This window comes from Coregonus lavaretus (genome assembly GCF_964263955.1).
Source record: "Coregonus lavaretus genome assembly, chromosome: 5".
Taxonomy (NCBI): Eukaryota; Metazoa; Chordata; class Actinopteri; order Salmoniformes; family Salmonidae; genus Coregonus; species Coregonus lavaretus.
The window spans coordinates 48,111,547-48,136,005 of NC_139992.1; the positions used below are offsets into that span (position 1 = coordinate 48,111,547).

Consider the following 24,459-nt stretch of genomic DNA (forward strand, 5'->3'; position numbering starts at 1 on the left):
TGTAGATTGATGAGGGGGGAAAAACTATTTAATCCAATTTAGAATAAGGCTGTAACGTAACAGAATGTGGAAAAAGTCAAGGGGTCTGAATACTTTCCAAATGCACTGTACATATCTACCTCAAGTACCTTATTATTATCTATCCTGTTGCATAGTCACTTTACCCTGCCTTCATGTACATATCTACCTCAAGTACCTTATTATTATCTATCCTGATGCCTAGTCACTTTACCCTGCATTCATGTACATATCTACCTCAAGTACCTTATTATTATCTATCCTGATGTCTAGTCACTTTACCCTGCCTTCATGTACATACAGTGCCTTGCAAAAGTATTCATCCCCCTTGGTGTTTTTCCTATTTTGTTGCATTACAACCTGTAATTTAAATTGATTTTTATTTGGATTTCATGTAATGGACATACACAAAATAGTCTAAATTGGTTTCAAAAAATTCAGAAAAATAAATAACGGAAAAGTGGTGCGTGCATATGTATTCACCCCCTTTGCTATGAAGCCCCTACATAAGATCTGGTGCAACCAATTACCTTCAGAAGTCACATAATTAGTTAAATAAAGTCCACCTGTGTGCAATATATACACCTGTTCTGAAAGGCCCCAGAGTCTGCAACACCACTAAGCAAGGGGCACCACCAAGCAAGCGGCACCATGAAGACCAAGGAGCTCTCCAAACAGGTCAGGGACAAAGTTGTGGAGAAGTAGAGATCAGGATTGGGTTATAAAAAAAATATCAGAAACAATGAACACCCCACGGAGCACCATTAAATCCGTTATTAAAAACGGAAAGAATATGGCACCACAACAAACATGCCAAGAGAGGGCCCCCCACCAAAACTCACGGACCAGGCAAGGAGGGCATTAATCAGAGAGGCAACAAAGAGACCAAAGATAATCCTGAAGGAGCTGCAAAGCTCCACAGCGGAGATTGGAGTATCTGTCCATAGGACCACTTTAAGCTGTACACTCCACAGAGCTGGGCTTCACGGAAGAGAGGCCAGAAAAAAGCCATTGCTTAAAGAAAAAAATAAACAAACACATTTGGTGTTCGCCAAAAGGCATGTGGGAGACTCCCCAAAAATATGGAAGAAGGTACTCTGGTCAGATGAGACTAAAATTGAGTTTTTTGGCCATCAAGGAAAACGTTATGTCTGGCGCAAACCCAACACCTCTCATCACCCCGAGAACACCATCCCCACAGTGAAGCATGGTGGTGGCAGCATCATGCTGTGGGGATGTTTTTAATCGTCAGGGACTGGGAAACTGGTCAGAATTGAAGGAATGATGGATGGCGCTAAATACAGGGAAATTCTTGAGGGAAACCTGTTTCAGTCTTCCAGAGATTTGAGCCTGGGACGCAGGTTCACCTTCCAGAAGGACAATGACTCTAAGCATACTGCTAAAGCAACGCTTGAGTGGTTTAAGGGGAAACATTTAAATGTCTTGGAATGGCCTAGTCAAAGCCCAGACCTCAATCCAATTGAGAATCTGTGGTATGACTTAAAGATTGCTATACACCAGTTGAACCCATCCAACTTGAAGGAGCTGGAGCAGTTTTACCTTGAAGAATGGGCAAAAATCCCAGTGGCTAGATGTGCCAAGCTTATAGAGACATACCCCAAGAGACCTGCAGGTATAGTTATACACGCTCAAGTTTTCCGTTTTTTTGTCTTATTTCTTGTTTGTTTCACAATAAAAAATATTTTGCATCTTCAACGTGGTAGGCATGTTGTGTAAATCAAACGATACAAACTCCAGGTTGTAAGGCAACAAAATAGGAAAAATGCCAAGGGGGTGAATACTTTCCCAAGCCACTGTATCTACCTCAAGTACCTCGTACCTGATCTGGTACTGGTACTCCCTGTATGTAGCCCCACAGTGATCTGGTACTGGTACACCCTGTATATAGCTCCACATTGATCTGGTACTGGTACTCCCTGTATATAGCTCCACATTGATCTGGTACTGGTACTCCATGTATATAGCTCCATTCTTGTGCATTTTATTTTATTCCTCTTGTGTTAGTTACTATTTTATTTTCTATTATTATATTTTTTAAACTCTGCATCGTTGAGAAATGTTCGTTAGCAAGCATTCCACTGTGAAGTCTGCACTAGTTGTATTCGGCCCATGTGATAAATACAATTTTATTTTATTTTTGAAGGTGAAAACTTTTCCCCAGCAATCTTTCAATCCAATCCAAGTCACTTTAATATCACCAAACCACAGCATTTATCTGAAGTCTTTCACCATACAATAATGGTGTTTTGATTCAAGAACACCAGTGACATATTTCCTGAGGGCAGTTTACGGGAAAGCTGTGATGCGGACCTTAAACTAAAGATTGATGTGAAACACATGGCTACGTGGGCGTAAGCTCCACGTTCTCCCTGTGTTTGTTGTGTGGAAATCATGAAGAGTCCCTAACTCACTCGCAAAACTTCTCTACACAAACCCATATGGTGACCTTTTCCAAGATTGGCTAGCTTCCCCTAGTGCTAAGTGTGGCTAGACCAGTGTAACGCTAAGCTATGCTAGGCTAACACTAGGCTAACGGTAGGCTAACGGTAGGCTAACGGTAGGCTAACGCCAGGCTGCTAAATCTCCCTTGCCTTGCTGACAGGTATATTGGGGCTTTGCTTAACAAGGTTGTGCAGCATAATGCGATTAAAGGACCAGATGAGTGTTGTAGTTTTGTGTGTGTGTATGTGTGTGTACCTTTGGGCAGAGGTTGGGATGCAGCAAGACGTAACCGTTGGGGTCAATGGCAAAGTAATAGCCATTTGGTCCAAACTACAAGACATAGAAATAGACAAGATAGTTAGTGTGTGTGTGTCTGACAATGGTCTTGATGGTGTTCTGGGTGCTTACCGTAGGCTATGTGGGTATGTGTTAGTGTGTGCGTGACTATGTGTGCCTGTGTGTAGTACACATGTGAGTGTGTCTTACTGTAAATCTCGGCGTTAGTCTTTTGATGTCGTCCAGAGACACGTCGATAGCCATCACTCCCAGGATCAGCTGGTTTTGGGGCCTCTGGGAGAAAAAACAAACAAGGAAAAGTGGTATGAGATCAAAACAAAGCATTATATAGTACATCACTCAGAGGAACCCCTAGTGCTTCACACACACAGACACAGGCTTTCAAAAAAAACATTCTACTCCGATGACTCAAGTCCCTTAGCGCCTTTAAAAAGATTTCCAAAGTAAAGAGCACAGTGGAGAGATAAAAAAATGTCCTTTAGAAATACTTGTTGTCACTGTGACTCATTGATGAGGCATTGTCAGCCTGGCTTTAGTCATTATAGATCAATCACACATCATCCACCTAGATATTTTGTGTGTATGTATTGGTATGTAGGCTGTGTGTGCCGTTTTTAAATGTATGTAGTTCTGTCCTTGAGCTGTTCTTGTCTATTAATATTCTATATGTTCTGTGTGGACCCCAGCAAGAGTAACTGCGGCTTTCACAACAGCTAATGTGGATCCTAATAAAATACCAAAATACCAAATACCATCATCTTGAAGCGGTTAGCTACTGTTAACGGATGTCGTTGCTTCCTGTGGCAGAGAGTGGGAGGGCTTTGAAGAGTGACACTATATCAGCAAAATGGCCGACAAGTACCTCAACAAGGAGACAGTAGAGAAAGAAAGGACCCATATCGTAATCGACTGCATTTACATTTATTTTGACATGGACGTGAAGCAGCAACCAAATTCTGCAAGGGGTCAAAAGAGTTTTAAAACAAAAAACGACATTGCATAAACTTGATGGAGGGAGTTCACACTTGACTTGGAAGTATGCCAGTCCTGTGGTGTGACCCAGCATTCAGTTCTGGAGGTGAACCTGGCTGAGTGGTCATCAACTCACTGCTTCTGGGACATGCTGCTGGGCAAATCAAACGCACTTCTGAAAGCTCATTGCATGAATTCAAGTAAATTAGTAAGTAAGCAAGTCAGTCAGTCAACATGTCAGTGAGTCAGTCAGTCAGTCAACCAGCCAGCCAGTCAGTCAGTCAGCGAGTCAGTCAGTGCTGTACCTGTTGTCCCCTCTCTTTGTCAGCTTTGGTGTTGGTCTTGTTGAAAACGGGCAGTGTTCCTGTGATCACCAGACCTAGTTCCTGTAGACCAGATCACATGTATTTTCAGTGAGCCTCCTTTAGAACAGCATAACATGTAATGAAATAGTAGCCTGGTCCCATATCTGTTTGTGTTGTAAAGCCAACTCAGCACAAGCAGATATGGGACCAGGTTAATGTACTAGCCCTGTGGAGCAAGACCACAAGACAGATTATCCTGAGAGTCCATAATACTTGCTTTCCATTGGTGTCAGAGAGGGCAATTAATGACGCAAATACACTTTCCAATATAAACACCAGCTATCTAGTTGTAAATAAAAATAGCAGAAATGATGGGAAGCTGTGTACAGGGTAGTATTTACAGTGTGAATTTGGGGACAACAAGGCATACACAGGGTATCAGGCTGTTGACTATGGTAAGTGTAGATACGGTTTATAAACTTGCTATGGGTGTCAGAGTGCAACTAGTGACGCAAACACCCTTCTAAAACAAACACCAGCTGTCTAGTTCTAAAAGTAGCTCATATCAAGGTCAAGTTGTGTCCTAACTTAAACAGTGGATAAGGGATGAAAGTGCACTCGATAGAGAAAATGTTCACGTTTCGATGTTCAATCATGTAACATTGTTTACTATGGAAGGATCCGGAGAAAAACGAGAAAGAAATCTTCCCCGAAATGAATGGACTCGAAATGACACGTCCTTGCATGTAACCAGACACAGGGCCATATGGTGTGTGTGTGTGTGTGTGTGAATGTGTGTGAGTGCCGGTTTGCTTGTGTGTGTGTGTGTGTGTGTGTGTGTGTGAGCACACACGTGTGTACAGTGGGCCGCTGTTGTGACGTGTGGCTGGAGAAGCATCAGTTTCCAGTAATGAGGTGGACAGCCTCCATCACCACTACAGGGAAGAGACCATCTCTCTAGTGCGTCTGGATGGTCTTTCATGGTGTTTTGTGTGCTTACTGAAAACTTGCGACGACCTCTGAATCTGTAATGGTGCAATCTGTAATCAGATTTCCTTATAGCACTGAGACTGTGTCATGCTGTTGGATTTCACACTATACATCCGTCTTGTTTTGTCTCCAACTTCACATTATATACTAAGCAAAAATATAAACGCAACATTAAAAGTTTTGGTGCACAAAAAGCTTATTCTCTCAGATTTTGTGCACAAATTTGTTTACATCCCTGTAAGTGAGCATTTCTCCTTTGCCAAGATAATCCATCCACTTGACAGGTGTGGCATATCAAGAAGCTGATTAAACAGCATGATCATTACACAGTTGCACCTTGTGCTGAAGACAATAAAAGGCCACTCTAAACTGTGCAGTTTTGTCACACAACACAATGCCACAGATGTCTCAAGCATTGAGGGAGCATGCAGTTGGCATGCTGACTGCAGGAATGTCCACCAGAACTGTTGCCAGATAATTGAATGTTAATTTCTCTACCAGAAGCTGCTTCCAACGTCGTTTTAGAGAATTTGGCAGTATGTCCAACCGGCCTCACAACCGTAGGCCACGTGTATGGTGTCGTGTGGGCGAGCGGTTTGCTGATGTCAACATTGTGAACAAAGTGCCCCATGGTGGCAGTGGGGTTATGGTATGGGCAGGCATAAGCTACGGACTACAAACACAATAGCATTTTATCGATGGCAATTTGAATGCACAGAGATACCGTGACGAGATCCTGAGGTCATTCATCCGCCACCACCACCTCATGTTTAAGCATGATAATGCATGGCCCAATGTCCCAAGGATCTGTACACAATTCCTGGAAGCTGAAAATGTCCCAGTTCTTCCATGGCCTGCATACTCACCAGACATGTCACCCATTGAGCATGTTTGGGATGCTCTGGATTGACGTGTACGACAGCGTGTTCCAGTTCCCGCCAATACCCAGAAACCTTGCACAGGCATTGAAGAGGAGTGGAACAACATTCCACATGCCTCAATCCACAGCCTGATCAACTCTATGCGAAGGAGATGTGCCGTGCTGCATGAGGCAAATGGTGGTCATGCCAGATACTGACTGGTTTTCTGATCCACACCCCTACCTTTTTTTAAGGTACAGTATCTGTGACCAATAGATGCATATCTCTTTTCCCAGTCATGTTAAATCCATAGATTAGGGCCTAATTTATTTATTTCAATTGATTGATTTCCTTATATAAACTGTAACTCAGTAAAATCTTTGAAATTGTTGCATGCTTGCGTTTATATTTTTGTTCAGTATAAATATTGTCCTGTAGAAAACGTCCCACTGTTTGTGCTGGGTTGTGTCTGACTTGGCGCCGCTGCTGTTGTAAATCAATACTGGTTAATTTGTATTACACTGATATTTTGACAGCTTGTTTCAGTCCACTCAGTACTTGCCTTATCCACTGTTGAAGTTCATACACAACTTGAACTTGATATGAGCTATTTCTAGAACCAGAAAGTGTGTGTTCATGTAAAATATGAACTTGATACGTGATATTTTTAGAACTAGATAGCTGGTGTTTGTATTGGAAAATTGTATTTTTGCCCTCTCTGACACACTTAGCAAGTTTATATACAGCATGTGCATTAACCATGTCTTGGCTGGTGATAGTATTGGGCAGTGCAGTAGCTTCACTATTTGTAGCATTAAAGTGTACCAGGGTTGGGGTCAACTCAAATTTAATTTGAAATTCCAATTAGATTATTGAATTCACTCGTGGAGAATTTGCATTGAATTAAATTTGAATTTAAAAAATGTTAAAGTTATGGTATTTCATCTTTTGGAATGTAATTCGAATTCAATATTTTACATTTCCCAGTTAATGGAATTAATTTACATAGTATAAAAAAATTGACTGTATGATTTGTTTTTAATAATTTCTAACTGTATTCCTATATTTCCTGTATAGCTAGGCTGTCTGAACAGTGACATGATCAGCCTGAAAGTCTGAGGGAATTGAATTCGAGTTGGAATTTGTGGAATTGTTGGGGCTAATATTGAATTATTGGAATTTGGAATTCAGAGGAATTGAATTATCTCTGAATTCAAAGACTGACCTGCATTTTGAATTGAAGTAAATGGAATTTACAGGGAGAGAGAATTGAATTAGAATTGAATTTGTGGAATTGACCCCAACCCTGAAGTGTACACACTTCACCCATCTTCACTGTAACCATTCAGAATACAACTTCACACTATTTCAGATACAGTGCTGTGACTATATTCACACCCACTGCTGTTGGTTCATATTTGATTCCCCAGTCAATATTGTGTCAGGTGGTGTAACGTACCAGAGCATCCTGGTAAACGTTGGTCCACTGAACCTGCTTGGCCTTGTTGTTTGCTTTGACCATGGGTCTGCCCAGTACATCCAGGTACTCCTGTCATGTGTGAGAGAGGAATCAGATCAGACCAAACCAATCAAACAATCACAACTGTGCATTGAATAGCATGACTATATAGAGAGGCGTATCATATGACCACAAGATGGCATAAGACACAAACTCTAAAGAACTGTAAAAACGCTATATAGCATTATGACTGCGGGCCAGATTTACGGGCCAGATTTACATTTGCATCTTATAGTTGAGTTTAGCCCTTCAGTGTTTTAAAATCTATTTGATGACTGTTTACCTGAGTGTTGATCCTGATAGCACCGATGGAGGGGATTTCATAGTAGTACCCTGGAACACAAGTAGTTCACCTTTACACATCATCGATTACAATATAACATACCAGGAACCCGGGTATGGCAGACTTTGGCTCTGATTTAATTCCTTGACAATGCGTCCTTCCTTGTTGTCTTCCTGGGAGTAGCCACTGATCTGACATGGTCTGGTCCTACTGTAAAAGCATTAGGGTGGACACATTGCTTTTCCTAATCTAATCATATCAAATAGGTAGGAATGATGTAGTATTCAGGCAGGGCAATGACGTACACATGTGTGCGTGTGAGCACGTGTGTTCTATACCTTTGTTGGTGCAGGCCATCCACTGGATTGGTCCTTTGTCATAGTTGTGTTGGCCCACTGAGAATGTGAATATCCGCACCTAAAGGGTCAACATAGGGTCAAGGGTCAAAAATACATGTAACATGTATGTATCTGTGTACAGTATGCTTCAGTTTACACTACCAGTCAAAAGTTTGGACACACTTACTCATTCAAGGGTTCGTCTTTATTTTTACAATTTTACATTGTAGAATAATAGTGAAGACATCAAAACTATGAAATAACACATATGGAATCATGTAGTAGTAAACAAAAAAGTGTTAAACAAATCAAAACATTTTTTACATTTGAGATTCTTCAAATAGCTACCCTTTGCCTTGATGACAGCTTTGCACACTCTTGGCATTCTCTCAACCAGCTTCACCTGGAATGCTTTTCCAACATTCTTTAAGGAGTTCCCAGATATGCTGAGCACTTGTTGGCTGCTTTTCCTTCACTCTGCGGTCCGACTCATCCCAAACCATCTCTATTGGGTTGAGGTCGGGGGATTGTGGAGGCCAGGTCATCTGATGCAGCACTCCATCACTCTCCTTCTTGGTAAAATATATCTTACACAGCCTGGAGGTGTGTTGGGTCATTGCCCTTTTGAAAAACAAATGATAGTCCCACTAAGCCCAAACCAGATGGGATGGCATATCACTGTAGAATGATGTGGCAGCTATTCTGGTTAAGTGTGCCTTGAATTCTAAATAAATCACAGAGAGTGTCACAAGCAAAGCATCCCGACACCATAACACCTCCTCCTCCATGCTTTACGTTGGGAAATACACATGCGGAGATCATCCGTTCACCCACACCACGTCTCACAAAGAGAAGGCGGTTGGAACCAAAAATATCAAATTTGGACTCCAGACCAAAGGACACATTTCCACTGGTCTAATGTCCATTGGTTGTGTTTCTTGGCCCAAGCAGGTATCTTCTTCTTATTGGTGTCCTTTAGTAGTGATTTCTTTGCAGCAATTCGACCATGAAGGACTGATTCTCATAGTCCCCTCTGAACAGTTGATGTTGAGATGTGTCTGTTACTTGAACTCTGTGAAGCATTTATTTGGGCTGAACTTTATCCTCTGCAGCAGAGGTAACTCTGGGTCTTCCATTCCTGTGGCGGTCATCATGAGAGCCAGTTTCATCATAGCTCTTGATGGTTTTTGCGACTGCACTTGAAAAAACGTTCAAAGTTCTTTACATTTTCTGTATTGACTGACCTTCATGTCTTAAAGTAATGATGGACTGTCATATCTCTTTGCTTATTTGAGCTGTTCTTGCCATAATATGGACGTGGTATTTTACCAAATAGGGCTATCTTCTGTATACCCCCCCCCCCATACCTTGTCACAACACAACTGATTGGCTCAAACGCATTAAGAAGGAAAGAAATTCCACAACATTAACTTTTAAGAAGGCACACCTGTTAATTGAAATGCATTCCAGGAGACTACCTCATGAAGCTGGTTGAGAGAATGCCAAGAGTGAAAATAAAGAAAAACCCTGGAATGAGTAGGTGTGTCCAAACTTTTGGCTGGTACTGTATATAACCTGCATATCTCTACAGTATGTTTCAGTGTATATGACTTGCATATCTCTACAGTATGTTTCAGTGTATATGACCTGTATATCTCTACAGTATGTTTCAGTGCATATGACCTGCATATCTCTACAGTATGTTTCAGTGTATATGACTTGCATATCTCTACAGTATGTTTCAGTGTATATGACCTGTATATCTCTACAGTATGTTTCAGTGCATATGACCTGCATATCTCTACAGTATGTTTAAGTGTATATGACTTGCATATCTCTACAGTATGTTTGTTTCACTGTATATGACCTGCATATCTCTACAGTATGTTTCAGTGTACATGACCTGTATGTCTCTGCAGTATGTTTCAGTGTACATGACCTGTATATCTCTGCAGTATGTTTCAGTGTACATGACCTGTATATCTCTGCAGTATGTTTCAGTGTCCATGACCTGTATATCTCTGCTGTATGTTTCAGTGTCCATGACCTGTATATCTCTGCTGTATGTTTCAGTGTACATGACCTGTATATCTCTACAGTATGTTCCAGTGTACATGACCTGTATGTCTCTACAGTATGTTTATGTTTGTGTGTATTATCTAGCAAGAGATGTAGACACTAGTCCACCTGTTGCCCTGGGATTTCTACACTTTGCTTAAACACAATTATACAGTAAATGGCTGATTATGAGCAAATATACACACCACAGGAGGCTGGTGAGGGGAGGACGGCTCATATTAATGACTGGAATGGAGTGAATGGAATGGTATCAGACACTAGGAAACGATATGTGTTTGATGTGTTCGATACCATTCCATTTATTCTGTTGCAGCCATTACTATGAGCCCGTCCTCCCCAATTAAGGTGCAACCAGCCCCCTGTGATACACACATCTGTATCATTGAGTAATTGAAGCACTTTGATTTATGCATGACAGTATGCATTCTCCAGCACCAACTCCTCTGATGGAAATCTTATCCCAGGATCATGTAAACTACCCACAGAACCTCATCTCCCTGAGGGTTTCTTATGTCTTGTCTCTATCTCTGAACCAACCTTCTTGTCAGCGTTATACTTCTGGAAGATCTCCTGGGCCCGCTCCTCTCCTCCGTCAGTGAACAGCATGATGATCTTGTTACACAACGCCCTGCCCTGGGTCACGTTCAACTAGAGAAAAACAGAGAGAGAAAGAGAGAGGGGGGGGGAGAGAAAGTGGGGAGGACACAGAGAGAGAAAGAGAGGGGGGAGAGAGAGACAGAGAGAGGGGAGGAGAGATGGGGAGTGGGTACACAGAGAGAGAATGAGAGAGAGGGGGAAGAGGGGGGTGGAGTAGGGACACAAAGAGAGACGGAGGGGACATTTTATGTCATTTAATTTACTAAAGCCTCAGTGATTAGGTTTACGATGCACTGTGTAGTTAAAAACCATCAGAAAATAAATCAGTTATTGACAGATCATTTTATTGCATCTTGAACAAATATTTCCCCAGGTCTTGTAATTGTTATTGTTTCTCATTTAATTGTCCTCTACTCAAACTCATTGATCTTTAGGATGGGACGTTAAAGATTTATTAAATTGAAATGGTCAGACCTGGACAAAACATTGCTGGGGTGGCAGGTAGCTTAGTGGTTAAGAGCGTTGGGCCAGTAATCGAAAGGTCGCTGGTTCGAATCCCTGAGCCGACTAGGTGAAAAATCTGCCGATGTGCCCTTGAGTAAGGCACTTAACCCTAATTGCTCCTGTAAGTCGCTCTGGATAAGAGCGTCTGCTAAATGACTAAAATGTAATTAAATCCACTTATTTTCCTTTCAATAAACTTCATTCTAAGAGTGCTGACCTTCCTTTTTACAAATAATTTAATTTCCTTTATGAAAGTGGGCACCCTATCAACACAAGGTTTGATGGAAAAGGTTTAAGGTATCACCATCAGGGTCTTATTCATTAGGAACCAAATGGAGGAAAACAGACTGAAACAGGGAGTTTTGCTAGGGTGTGCCCTAATGAATTACGACCCAAGTGATAGAAATAAATAGAAGAGTAAAATGCCCAGAATCACCAGCAGATGGCGATACATGACAACAATAATAGATGGTCTCCTCTGGGGTGATTATTAGTACTGTAGCTTGTGTTTCCATTGTTATTCTCATCATTCAAGCTAATCTAATGTCTCAATTTCTATGAATTATATCAACCATGTGGGCTGATGAAAACACAGGGGACACAAAGTCTGAAGAGTTGGAATGGAAAAATACAAGGGAAATGTTAAAAATTTTGTAGACACACTGGCCATGCTTCTCTCCCTCCCTCTTCTCTCCCTCTCGCTTTCTCGCTCACTCCCTTGAACGCACTCACACATGCACACGCACACAGACCACACCACAGTCCCTCCTAACTGACACTTAACTTCATGCACACACGCATGTACGTGCATACATTCAAACACAGCAAACTATAGCACACAGACACACACACACACACACACACACACTCTCATCCCCTACCGATGAGAGCTGCTCGAAGGCCAACTCAAAGCCGCCCTTGTAGTTGGTGATGCCCTTGGCTGAGATGTTCCGCACAGCATCCTTCAGGAACCTCTTGTTCCTCACGTTGGCCTGGACCAGGTTCTGAAAGCACGCCGCCTTCACCGCTTTATCATTGAACTGTACCAGACAGATAGATGGAGAGAGGGGGAGGGAGAGAGAGAGAGAGAGAGAGAGAGGGGGGGGAGAGAGAGAGAGAGGGGGTGAGAGAGAGAGAGAGCGAGAGAGAGGAGGGGGGGAGAGAGGGGGGAGGGAGAGAGAGAGAGAGAGAGAGAGAGAGAGAGAGGGGGGGGGGGGGGGAGAGAGAGAGCGAGAGAGAGGAGGGGGGGGAGAGAGGGGGGAGGGAGAGAGAGAGAGAGAGAGGGGGGGAGAGAGAGAGGGGGAGGGAGAGAGAGAGAGAGACAGAGAGAGAGAGAGAGAGAGAGAGAGGGAGAGAGAGAGAGAGAGAGAGGGGGGGGGGAGAAAGAAAGAGGTAGGGTGAGTTGTTGAATTATCATCGAACTGAATGAAAAAGGGAGACGGAGAAAGAGAAATAGAAAAGTCACACACTGAGACAGAGGATGACCCATACATATCAGTTCATACACACCAACACAATCCATACACTCCACACACTCCACACATGACGGGGAATAAGACTCTGTGTTTTAAGGCATTGATGTTTGGTACAGGCTGTGGTTAGAAATACTAATATGAGTCGTTTCAAAAGGGGCACAGATATCATTCTGTCCACATTTACACACACAAGAAAAGATGACTGCCATACACACACTCCAGTTACAGAGATCACTGCTACACACACCTCAGTGCACAAACTACCGCTACAGACACACACCACAGTGAACAAAGGTGTCTACTTGTCTGCCAACTAAAGATTTTCAGGCAGAGCTAATGAACCCTGTATAAGAATAAGAAGACTGATGATATTTCATAACAAGAAAGCCTGTGTGTGTGTGTGTTCCTCGCCGCTCTCATATCGTCTTGTCTGGCTGGCGCCCACATGGGCTGCCGTTCAGTTAGTTACGCATGCCCCGGATTTAAGCTCCGATACACTTGGCTCTGCTGAACACAGACACACTGAACACACATAACTATAGGCACATATGCACGTATGCAAACGAAAACACACACACACACAGTACATTCATGTGTGCATTCAAGCCCATATCTGATTAAAGACATACAAATCCATCCACTCATCCAGATCACTTTAACCAAAAGGCCAGACACACCCACACACACCATTCTGCACATAACTCTAAATAAGGACTAAGATCACATTAGTTCAATAGGTTCAATCAAATGTCAATGAATTCTATTCATAAAGCCCTTTTTGCATCAGCAGATGTCACAAAGTGCTTATACAGAAACCCAGCCTAAAACCCCAAAGAGTAAGCAATGCAGATGTAGAAGCACGGTGGCTAGGAAAAACTCCCTAGAAAGGCAGGAACCTAAGAAGAAACCTAGAGAGGAACCAGGCTCTGAGGGGTGGCCAGTCCTCTTCTGGCTGTGCCGGTGGAGATTATACTGTAAGAGTACATGGCAATTAAGGCTAGATCGTTCCTCAAGATGTTCAAATGTTCATAGATGACCAGCAGGGTCAAATAATAATCACAGTGGTTATAGAGGGTGCAACAGGTCAGTACCTCAAGAGTAAATGTCAGTTGGCTTTTCATTCCAAGAACCCATTCATCAAACACATTAACGACTAGCACAAAGTCATTCCATTAGTCCTATAAGTAGCCTATGTGTAAAGACCACAGTCATTCCATTAGTTCTATAAGTAGCCTATGTGTAAAGACCACGTTCTGCCAACTGCCATGGATACTCACATAGACCACATTGACGTAGTCATCGTCCGACAGGGTCTCCAGCATCTCGTTGACAGAGGTGTGGATTAGCTTGAGGGTGAGGCCAGAGACACTGCCACTCCTATGGACAGAGGTTATAAACTGTTATTACATATCTATGACTGTGTTATTACATGCCTATTACTATAATGTAATGGGGAAATAACCAAGAAAATCATCTGGTTTGGAGGTGTGGACCTTCCTACAGGAAGGAGAGAAAGGGTATCAAGTGCCACAGGAACATGTTATTACCAGATATTACACATCTATGACTATGTTCTCCAGACAAATATGTGTTTGTTTGATCTGGATTTAACTTTAACTGGATCGCTTCCTTCAGCCAAGAGTTAAAATAGTATGTTGTTGTATTTCTCTTGTTTGTGTGGATGAATTTCAATTGAAAATCTCTTAGATGAACACATCTATATCCACAGCAAAGTAATGAGCAAGGGGAACCAGACCATATAAACAACAAATGTATTTGACTTAACCAACACCACCATATTGTAATTCATATTTACCACTAGGCCTAAGTGTGGTGCCGCCATAACATATGCAATAAGAAGGCTAACTAGCCTGTTAGCACTCAGGGGCCCAGAAAGACATTGCCTTTAAATTTGCTGAAGCTATAAAACTAACATTGAGTGTAATGAAGAGGAAGACATGGGCAGTCTGCTAAATGGCACCCTATTCCCTATACAGTGCATTACTTTTGACTAGCGCCTTATGGGACTCTGGTCAAAAGTTGTGCAGTATAGGGAATAGGGTGCCATTTGGGGCACAAGCAGAGATAGAGGCATTAAAACAACCACATGCCGCGTGACTACTACGCTTTTAGCTAACACTAATAGGCTCTCTAGATATAGGCCTATCAGGATAAACATATGAGGGGAAATGGCTAGCGTCATTAGGCTAACCCAGCAGTGGACTTAAAGCGCTAATCACCATGCCTCCTCTTGCCGACACTAACGCTGAATGAAAGGCTAACATTAGCATAGAGTGAGTCACTTTAACTCTGACATTTTGTGTTGTCGTAACGGCGCCGAGGATAGGACATTTAATGATGTAGGCCTACACTTGAACATAGCACCACTCAAGCTAAAATTGGAAGTGAGAGAAGTTGAGAGCTTGAGAGCAGATGGTCTATATATAAATACATGCTTTAACTGGTTGCAGGTAAAGAAAAAACGGACAGAACGGAAAAAAGGAGGAGTGAAGGGTTCTATATTTTATATTCCCTCTGCTCGGTTGTCACGACGACGGCAGCGGCACAGCTTTGATGTTGAAATAGCCTGTCAATCAGGCCCACCAATTATCTATCTCGCGTCAAGAGCTACGGGGGGCAAAATTGATTTTTCATATATATATATATATATATATATATATATTTTTGTTCTCATTTAGGTGATGGCGCAGTGCCAGACGTCCCATTCCAGGCAAAGCCAATTAATCATGGTGCGTCGCGGTAGCACGGGCTTTACCCGTCTAATATAGACAAATCGTTTTAATACCATGACAACGGCAACAAAAAAACTCCCTATAGGCTATTCTCCCTAGCACATAATAAAATGATACTGTCATACATGTTATGTAAACAGCAGGGATTTGCTGATGAACTTGCTATACATGACATTGATAGCCTAGTGTGTAGTTGATACAATAGCATATAGTGGTTTGATTAAAGATGCACTATGCATAAATCGCTCTGCCATTTCCTGGTTGTTAAAATTGAAATAGTTAGCCGAATTTCTATTTATGTGACAAAACAAGCAAGTATAGTGTAGAGAATCATTGTACCATCTAAACCGCTGTGAAATATATTTTCCATAACCAAAAATATTGTATTTTCAGCTTTTCGAAGCTGTTGTACAAAACCGAAAGGAAAAGACGCAAAAACAAAACTTAAGAACGGGAACCATAGAAATAGCAAACATAGAACAGATCTACCGCTTCTTAGACTTGCTTTCAATGAGAATGACAGATCAATAACTCACATTTCTATGTGAATTTGGTCAGGTCTCCCAAAAAGTTACATCTTGCAGCTGTAAGACAAAGTTCTCTCTTGCTCTACTTTTCCAAGTTTCCAAGTGATTTCTGATGTACTTTACATTAAATAGCCATATACCCAGGGAGTATTGTGGGAGTTTCTAGGGAGTCTTGCGTAATTTCCTTGTATCAGGTGTGTAAGTAGTAGCAGTAGTTACACAACCACTGTCACTTTAGTTTTACAAGAAAACGATTAAGTGAGTTCCTAAATTGTAGGCACTCCATTACGACACCTATATGTTTTTTCCATTTTCAACGGACAATTCCTATTGTCATATTGTTTTATATTTTTGGTGTAAAACAATGAGAAATGTGTACTTATTAGCCTGTTACGATGTTATTACATAGGTTATCACCGGTAGTAACTATGTGTAAGGTCTGTGTAATACTAACCGCTGACTGTAATTCACTGTGAATAAGATTACTAAAATATCAAAATGTAAACACAAATGCAATCGTGTTTGAGAATTCTTAGGTATACGTTCACAGCAAAACAAAAGATGGTTTCTCTATGGTTCATCAAGTATTCTATTTCCTCAGTATCTCAAAGTCATGGGAGTGCTGATGCAGCCCTAAGCTCAGCATTACAGGGAAGACAGAGCTTGTTTTTATGACTGGTAATGAAATGGATCCTGACTGTAAATATGAATCACAAAAAGAGAGTCACTCACGCATCCACTAGGATCAGCATGTCCTTAGGTGACGCCGCCCCCTGGATGTACCTGGTAAACCAACAAACAAATAAATACAGCGGTGAAAAAACCCTTGAAACTTTTACCTTATATCTAATGATTCCAACAAATAAACCAACAGAAAAAAAAACATTGTCAAGAGCAGTCTGACTTTTAAATGTCAATGGTAAAGTAAGAGGGTTATGCAAATTTTTGTGTGTGTGTGTGTGTGTCTGCATAAATGTGTGTGTCTCAAACAGTGTTTAATATGGGGACCACACAGCTTGGTTCAAGCAGGGCAGGGAACGTTCGTTCTGAGAGACAGATGGATTGATGGAGGATGAGGAGACAGACGAGACAGACGGCGACTCAGTGTCTCCACTCACCACGGTCGCCGCCGGACGTCGTAGAGGTCAATCTTATTGGGCGTTTTTCGCGAGTCCATCCAAGGGGATGCTGGGTACAAAGACAATTTAAATCAAATGAAACTTTATTTAAAGTGCATTTGAAAAGACAAAACACTTCACAGTAAAAACATAATGCTTAATTTGAGTCCAGACATAGACTCCTAACCAGCTGAATGTTACGTACAACATAACAGTTTATTGACTTTAAACACTGCATTTTAACTTCAACTTACTTTGATTCAAAATTCTAAATGTTGTTTTACAGACGTGTTGAATACATTTTAATAGAATACTTATGAAATGCACATTGTTATATTTGGTAGCACGTTTCATTTTCCTTGACTTCAACCCCATTCGATGCATTGAACGGATGTGGGTGGAGCAATGTCTCCATAATGGGGGAAATTAAAAACACTCACAAAAGCTCTGACGAAGGCCTTGAGGCCGATACGTAAAGCTTAATAAAGAGCAATGATACTAGCAAGAGCAGTGTGCAGGTTTCTTATGTTTTCTCAACTTAAACTTACTTGAATCCCAGTTTAACTTCCTATCATAAAGATTGAATAGATTGCTTTAGCACACACTTAAAGTTTCAGCTGAAACCTTATTCTTTGTTATTATATATAATGAATCTGAAATATATTTAGAACAACTTTTCTACATTAACAATTTTCACAAAGTGCTTTCCAGGTCTGTCATGTCAGAGGTTGGGAATAAGGAGTCTATTGATGGCTGTCCCAGTGTCCTTGTCCCCGTCTCTGTCCCTGTCCCAGTGTCCTTGTCCCCATCCCTGTCTCTGTCCATGTCTCTGTGTGTGTCAACAAGCCCAGAACTACCCTTGGTGACAAACACAGGGATCGCCATGACTCACTGTTTGCCCAGCCTCGGCGTGTGTGTGTGTGTGTGTGTGTGAGTGAGAGAGAGAGAGAGAGAGAGAGAGAGAGAGAGAGAGAGAGAGAGAGAGAGAGAGAGAGAGAGAGAGAGAGAGAGAGAGAGAGAGAGAGAGAACGAGAGAGAGAACGAGAGAGAGAGAGAGAACGAGAGAGAGAAAGAGATAGAGAGAGAGAGAGAAAGAGAGAGAAAGAACAAGAGAGAGAACGAGAGAGAGGGAACAAGAGAGAGAGAGAGAGAGAGATAACGAGAGAGAGAGAACGAGAGAGAGAGAACAAGAGAGAGAGAGAGAGCGAGAGAGAGAGAGAGATAACGAGAGAGAGAGAATAAGAGAGAGAGAACGAGAGAGAGAGAGAACGAGAGAGAGAGAAGGAGAGAGAGAGAAAGCTCTGTGTGTGTGTGAGCGAGTGAGAGAGAGTGAGCTCTCTCTTTCTGTGTGTTCTTTCAGTGTGTGTGTGTATGTGAGTGCTGAGTAAATACGGTGTGACAAAGTGGCCCTTTGGTGGCACAGCGCATTACGTCTCCATTAATAGCCACTGGAAGGTCATGGGCTGAGGGCGCAAGCCGATTGGCTGGCTGGCCACTCACCTGGGAAGTAGCGAGCCAATCCGGTGGCGCTGCCGAACACCTGCCACAGGAGAGTAGGATCCTCTTCCTTGTTCTTCCTAAACACGTCCTCTAATGCGTCTGTCCAGTTCAGCTCATTCAGCACAATGGTGGCTGTGGAATAGACAAACACACACACATTAGTATTCAAATAACAGAGTTAAAGGCCCACTCTGTGATATTTACAGCTGTTTTTGATCAATTTCATTTTCTGAGAGGGGACTTCCTGTGAGGTGACGGATTGGTATATAAGACACATAACAACATGATATAACTCAAAAACATGTACAGAAATTTTATTGAAGCGACAGATGAGTATTCACAGATGAGAGCGGCGAAGCGAGATGTTTCACTCCCGTAAATCTGTGATTCTAGTTTAACCCCCTAAAGTCGATGTCCGCACCACGCTGAAATCGAATTAGCATAATAATAAAAAGAGATGTCGGTTTTATTGCATTGGATGCGTCTCAATCCACCGCATCCGCCAATGTCGCACTTCTGCATCTGCGGTGAAAGGTGATAAAGCTAGAACGATGTTTGTCAGACCATAAAACAACCCGAAAATCGGTGTTCTCAGCCTAGAAACAATTATGACCCCCACAAGTGTCTTGGGACTCGTCTGAAGTTGGTACAGCCGATCAGCCAACTTCTGTCTGTAGCGTCCGAAAAAGTTTGGGCTAAACACTAATATGACCCCTCTGTGCAAAGGTGAGACTCTCACCAACACGTACATGTAAAGCTCCTGAGTGGCGTAGCGGTCTAAGGCACTGCATCGCAGTGCTTGAGGCGTCACTACAGAGCCGGGTTCAATCCCAGGCTTTGTCACAACTGGCCGTGACCGGGAGTCCCATAGGGCGGCGCACAATTGGCCTAGCGTTGTCTGGGTTAGGGGAGGGTTTGGCCGGGGGGGGGCTTTACTTGGCTAATCACGCTCTAGCGACTCCTTGTGGCGGGCCTAAAAACTCACACATACACACACACACACACACACACACACACACACACACAGTTACTGCAAATGCTTTATGGGCTACACATTCCCCACTTCTCTCTCCCTCGTGCCCATGCACACACACACACACACACACACACACAAGCACCGTAATTGACGGATCCACCATTAACGGGTGGTCTTCCTCGGTTGCCTCCTCAAGGGGCTCGGCCTCAACTTCGGTTAACTCGTCTGTCTGTGCTGTCTGCAGAGTCGCTGATGGTGACGACGCTCTCCGGCTCAGGGTCAAAAAGTAGTCGGCAATAAGTTCACGCCACTGATCGTCTGAACCAGCTCCCAGCAAAACATTACTATTTAGAAATCTAGCGATTTCTCTCTCCTGGGAATCCATTGATGCAGTAGAAAGCTAAGCTAGCTAGCTAGCTAAGGTGTAGGCAGTAGTGACAGTGTGACTATGTATGATGGGTTTTGAAGTGTGAGAGAGTGTAGCCTGAGGTACACTTTTTGTTTTCCTGCGATGATATGCTACAGTAACTTTGATTGGGCAAACAGGGAAATCGTCTGATTGAAAAGCCTAGTAGCTTGAATCAAAATATATAGCTGATTTCAGAATAGCGGAGGGTTTTAATAGTGTAGATAAGATAGTGCCGCAAAAGCCTGATGTGATGACAGGTGACCGGTATGCCAGTACGGGTACACAGCCCTGTACGTCCTGTGCGGATGCCTCACACAGAGTGTGTGAAGGTAGGCATTCAGCCTGGACGGGTTGTGGCCGCTCTTCACTCCAGGCCTCCTATCCGTCTCCACAGCCCGGCCCGGCCTGTTCCTGCCCCTCGCACCAAGCCTACGGTGCGTGTCACCAGCCCGGCCCGGCCTGTTCCTGCTCCCCGCACCAAGCCTACGGTGCGCGTCGCCAGCCCGGCCCGGCCTGTTCCTGCCACTCGCACCAAGCCTACGGTGCGCGTCGCCAGCCCGGCCCGGCCTGTTCCTGCTACTCGCACCAAGCCTACGGTGCGCGTCGCCAGCCCGGCCCGGCCTGTTCCTGCTCCCCGCACCAAGCCTACGGTGCGCGTCGCCAGCCCGGCCCGGCCTGTTCCTGCCACTCGCACCAAGCCTACGGTGCGCGTCGCCAGCCCGGCCCGGCCTGTTCCTGCCACTCGCACCAAGCCTACGGTGCGCGTCGCCAGCCCGGCCCGGCCTGTTCCTGCCACTCGCACCAAGCCTACGGTGCGCGTCGCCAGCCCGGCCCGGCCTGTTCCTGCCACTCGCACCAAGCCTACGGTGCGCGTCGCCAGCCCGGCCCGGCCTGTTCCTGCCACTCGCACCAAGCCAGGGGTGCGAGTCGTCAGCCCGGCCCGGCCTGTTCCTGCCACTCGCACCAAGCCAGGGGTGCGAGTCGTCAGCCCGGTAAGGCCCGTTGCTGCTCCACGCACCAAACCAGGGGTGCGCATCGTCAGCCCGGTCCGGCCCGTTCCTGCTCCACGCACCAAGCCAAGGGTGCGCATCGTCAGTCCGGTCCGGTCCGTTCCTGCTCCACGCACCAAGCCAGGGGTGTGTGTCGTCAGTCCGGTCCGGCCCGTTCCTGCTCCACGCACCAAGCCAGGGGTGTGCGTCGTCAGTCCGGCACAACCCGTGCCTGGGTCACCGGTGCCTGGTCAGGTACCGGTCAGCTGCTCCACACCGGAGCTGAAGCAATCCGCTCCTACGATGTCCAGTCCAGCTCCAGCCAGCGGGGCCAGACCGGACCAGGGGCACTACGGGGGGAGTATTGAAGGGTGGTGGTCAAGCCCGGAGCCGGAACCGCCTCCGAGGAGGAATGCCCACCCAGCCCTCCCCTGGTTTGTCTATGTTGAGGCGCGGTCGCAGTCCGCGCCTTTGGGGGGGGGGTACTGTCACACCCTGGCTCTGGGGACTCTATATGTTGAGCCAGGGTGTGTAGATTCTATGTATTCTAGTTCTGTGTGGTAGGTCTATGTGTTCTATTTCTATGTTGGCCAGTGTGGTTCTCAATCAGAGGCAACGAGTGTCAGCTGTGGCTGGTTGTCTCTGATTGGGAACCATATTTAAACAGTCTGTTTTCCATTCGTGTTTGTGGGATCTTGTTCCGTTTGGGTTGTGTTTACCGTAGGACGTCACGTTTTCGTTTTGTTCGTGCATTCATTATTTAAATAAATATGTTCGTTCATCACGCTGCGCCTTGGTCTACTCTCTATAACGATCGTGACAAGGGGGGGGATTCACGCATGCATTTCAATGAGTGTATGTGTAGTTTGTGTGTGTTATTGAAAGTCTGTTGATATTACTTGAAAATGTATTGGCTAGAGTAGATTATGACCATGACTGAATGTTAAATAATTACAGTGAGGGAAAAAAGTATTTGATCCCCTGCTGATTTTGTACGTTTGCCCACTGACAAAGACATGATCAGTCTATAATTTTAATGGTAGGTTTATTTGAACAGTGAGAGACAGAATAACAACAAAAAAATCCAGAAAAACGCATGTCAAAAATGCTATAAATTGACTTGCATTTTAATGAGGGAAATAAGTATTTGACCCCTCAGCAAAACATGACCCAGTACTTGGTGGCAAAACCCTTGTTGGCAATCACAGAGGTCAGACGTTTCTTGTAGTTGGCCACCAGGTTTGCACACATCTCAGGAGGGATTTTGTCCCACTCCATTTTGCAGATCTTCTCCAAGTCATTAAGGTTTCGAGCCTGATGTTTGGCAACTCAAACCTTCAGCTCCCTCCACATATTTTCTATGGGATTAAGGTCTGGAGACTGGCTAGGCCACTCCAGGACCTTAATGTGCTTCTTCTTGAGCCACTCCTTTGTTGCCTTGGCCGTGGGTTTTGGGTCATTGTCATGCTGGAATACCCATCCACGACCCATTTTCAATGCCCTGGCTGAGGGAAGGAGGTTCTCACCCAAGATTTGACGGTACATGGCCCCGTCCATCGTCCCTTTGATGCGGTGAAGTTGTCCTGTCCCCTTAGCAGAAAAACACCCCCAAAGCATAATGTTTCCACCTCCATGTTTGACGGTGGGGATGGTGTTCTTGGGTTCATAGGCAGCATTCCTCCTCCTCCAAACATGGCGAGTTGAGTTGATGCCAAAGAGCTCGATTTTGGTCTCATCTGTCCACAACACTTTCACTCAGTTCTCCTCTGAATCATTCAGATGTTCATTGGCAAACTTCAGACGGGCCTGTATATGTGCTACCTTGAGCAGGGGGACCTTGCGGGCGCTGCAGGATTTAAGTCCTTCACGGCGTAGTGTGTTACCAATTATTTTCTTGGTGACTATGGTCCCAGCTGCCTTGAGATCATTGACAAGATCCTCCCGTGTAGTTCTGGGCTGATTACTCACCGTTCTCATGATCATTGCAACTCCACGAGGTGAGATCTTGCATGGAGCCCCAGGCCGAGGGAGATTGACAGTTCTTTTGTGTTTCTTCCATTTGCGAATAATCGCACCAACTGTTGTCACCTTCTCACCAAGCTGCTTGGCGATGGTCTCGTAGCCCATTCCAGCCTTGTGTAGGTCTACAATCTTGTCCCTGACATCCTTGGAGAGCTCTTTGGTCTTGGCCATGGTGGAGAGTTTGGAATCTGATTGATTGATTGCTTCTGTGGACAGGTGTCTTTTATACAGGTAACAAGCTGAGATTAGGAGTGTGCTCCTAATCTCAGCTCGTTACCTGTATAAAAGACACCTGGGAGCCAGAAATCTTTCTGATTGAGAGGGGGTCAAATACTTATTTCCCTCATTAAAATGCAAATCAATTTATAACATTTTTGACGTGTTTTTCTGGATTTTTGTTGTTGTTATTCTGTCTCTCACTGTTCAAATAAACCTACCATTAAAATTATAGACTGATTATTTCTTTGTCAGTGGGCAAACGTACAAAATCAGCAGGGGATCAAATACTTTTTTCCCTCACTGTACGTGCACGTGTGTGTGGGACAACGATGCAGACAGACACTATGTCTGTATAGTTAGAGCAAGATGTAATTTATATGTAACCTGTGTGTGTGCTTGAAGAGACACTTATGAGTGAGATGAAGAGGTTGTGTGATGCTGAGCTGAAGAGGATTCAGCAGTATGCAGTGGATGTTACCTTGGACCCTGATACAGCAAGCCCCTGGCTCAAACTGTCTAAGAATGGGAAAGAAGTGAGAACTGGAGACAAAAAACAGGATCTCCCTGATAACCCAAAGAGGTTTGATTCTGCCGTTAATGTCTTGGGAAAGGAGAGCTACTCCTCAGGGAGATTCTACTATGAGGTAAGTGTTACAGGGAAGACTGGATGGAGTTTAGGTGTCTCTACAGAGTCCATCAACAGAAAGGGGACTATCACACTGAGCCCTGATAATGGACGCTGGGCAGTGATCCTGAGGGATGGGAGTACGTACACAGCTTGTGCCCCCAGCTGTGTCCGCCTCTCTCTGAGAGAAAAGCCCCAGAAGGTGGGGTTGTTTGTGGATTATGAGGAGGGTCAGGTCTCCTTTTATGATATGGAGGCCAGGTCTCATATCTACTCTTTCACTGGTTACACCTTCACTGAGAAACTCTATCCGTACTTCAGCCCATATCATAATGATGGTGGTAAAAAGTCAGCCCCTCTGATCATCTCTCATGTCAATCACACAGACTGAGTACCGTGAAAGTAAGTGATCTGTAAAATAAGCACCTAATTTAATTTAGAGTGGTTATCAAACACCAGGGAGAATAATTCACTCTAGTTTATTTTCTGTTAGACATGATGAGTGCAGAATGCAGCAGCAATGTAACATGGGCTACCTGTATTACCAAATCTCTCAGGCTCACAACAAGGTATGACTTCAGAGGATGATCTGATCATTTTTAATCAGATAATATCAGCAAT

At 44.0% G+C, this 24,459-nt stretch overlaps 1 protein-coding gene across 1 annotated transcript in view; it reads right to left on the reverse strand.

Annotated features, from left to right (window-relative positions):
- The window catches only part of LOC311129045 (voltage-dependent calcium channel subunit alpha-2/delta-1-like), a 193,801-nt gene that overhangs the window by 30,852 nt on the left and 138,490 nt on the right, over window positions 1-24,459 (reverse strand). Inside the window, exons 7-18 of the mRNA XM_084161304.1 lie at window positions 18,599-18,730; window positions 17,099-17,168; window positions 16,713-16,763; window positions 13,978-14,077; window positions 12,107-12,265; window positions 10,662-10,772; window positions 8,046-8,124; window positions 7,708-7,757; window positions 7,365-7,454; window positions 4,056-4,136; window positions 2,968-3,051; window positions 2,737-2,811 (exon numbers count right to left, since the gene is read on the reverse strand). Of these exons, the coding sequence (XP_084017430.1) occupies window positions 2,737-2,811; window positions 2,968-3,051; window positions 4,056-4,136; window positions 7,365-7,454; window positions 7,708-7,757; window positions 8,046-8,124; window positions 10,662-10,772; window positions 12,107-12,265; window positions 13,978-14,077; window positions 16,713-16,763; window positions 17,099-17,168; window positions 18,599-18,730 (1,082 nt within the window). The remainder of the gene's footprint in view (window positions 1-2,736; window positions 2,812-2,967; window positions 3,052-4,055; window positions 4,137-7,364; window positions 7,455-7,707; window positions 7,758-8,045; window positions 8,125-10,661; window positions 10,773-12,106; window positions 12,266-13,977; window positions 14,078-16,712; window positions 16,764-17,098; window positions 17,169-18,598; window positions 18,731-24,459) is intronic.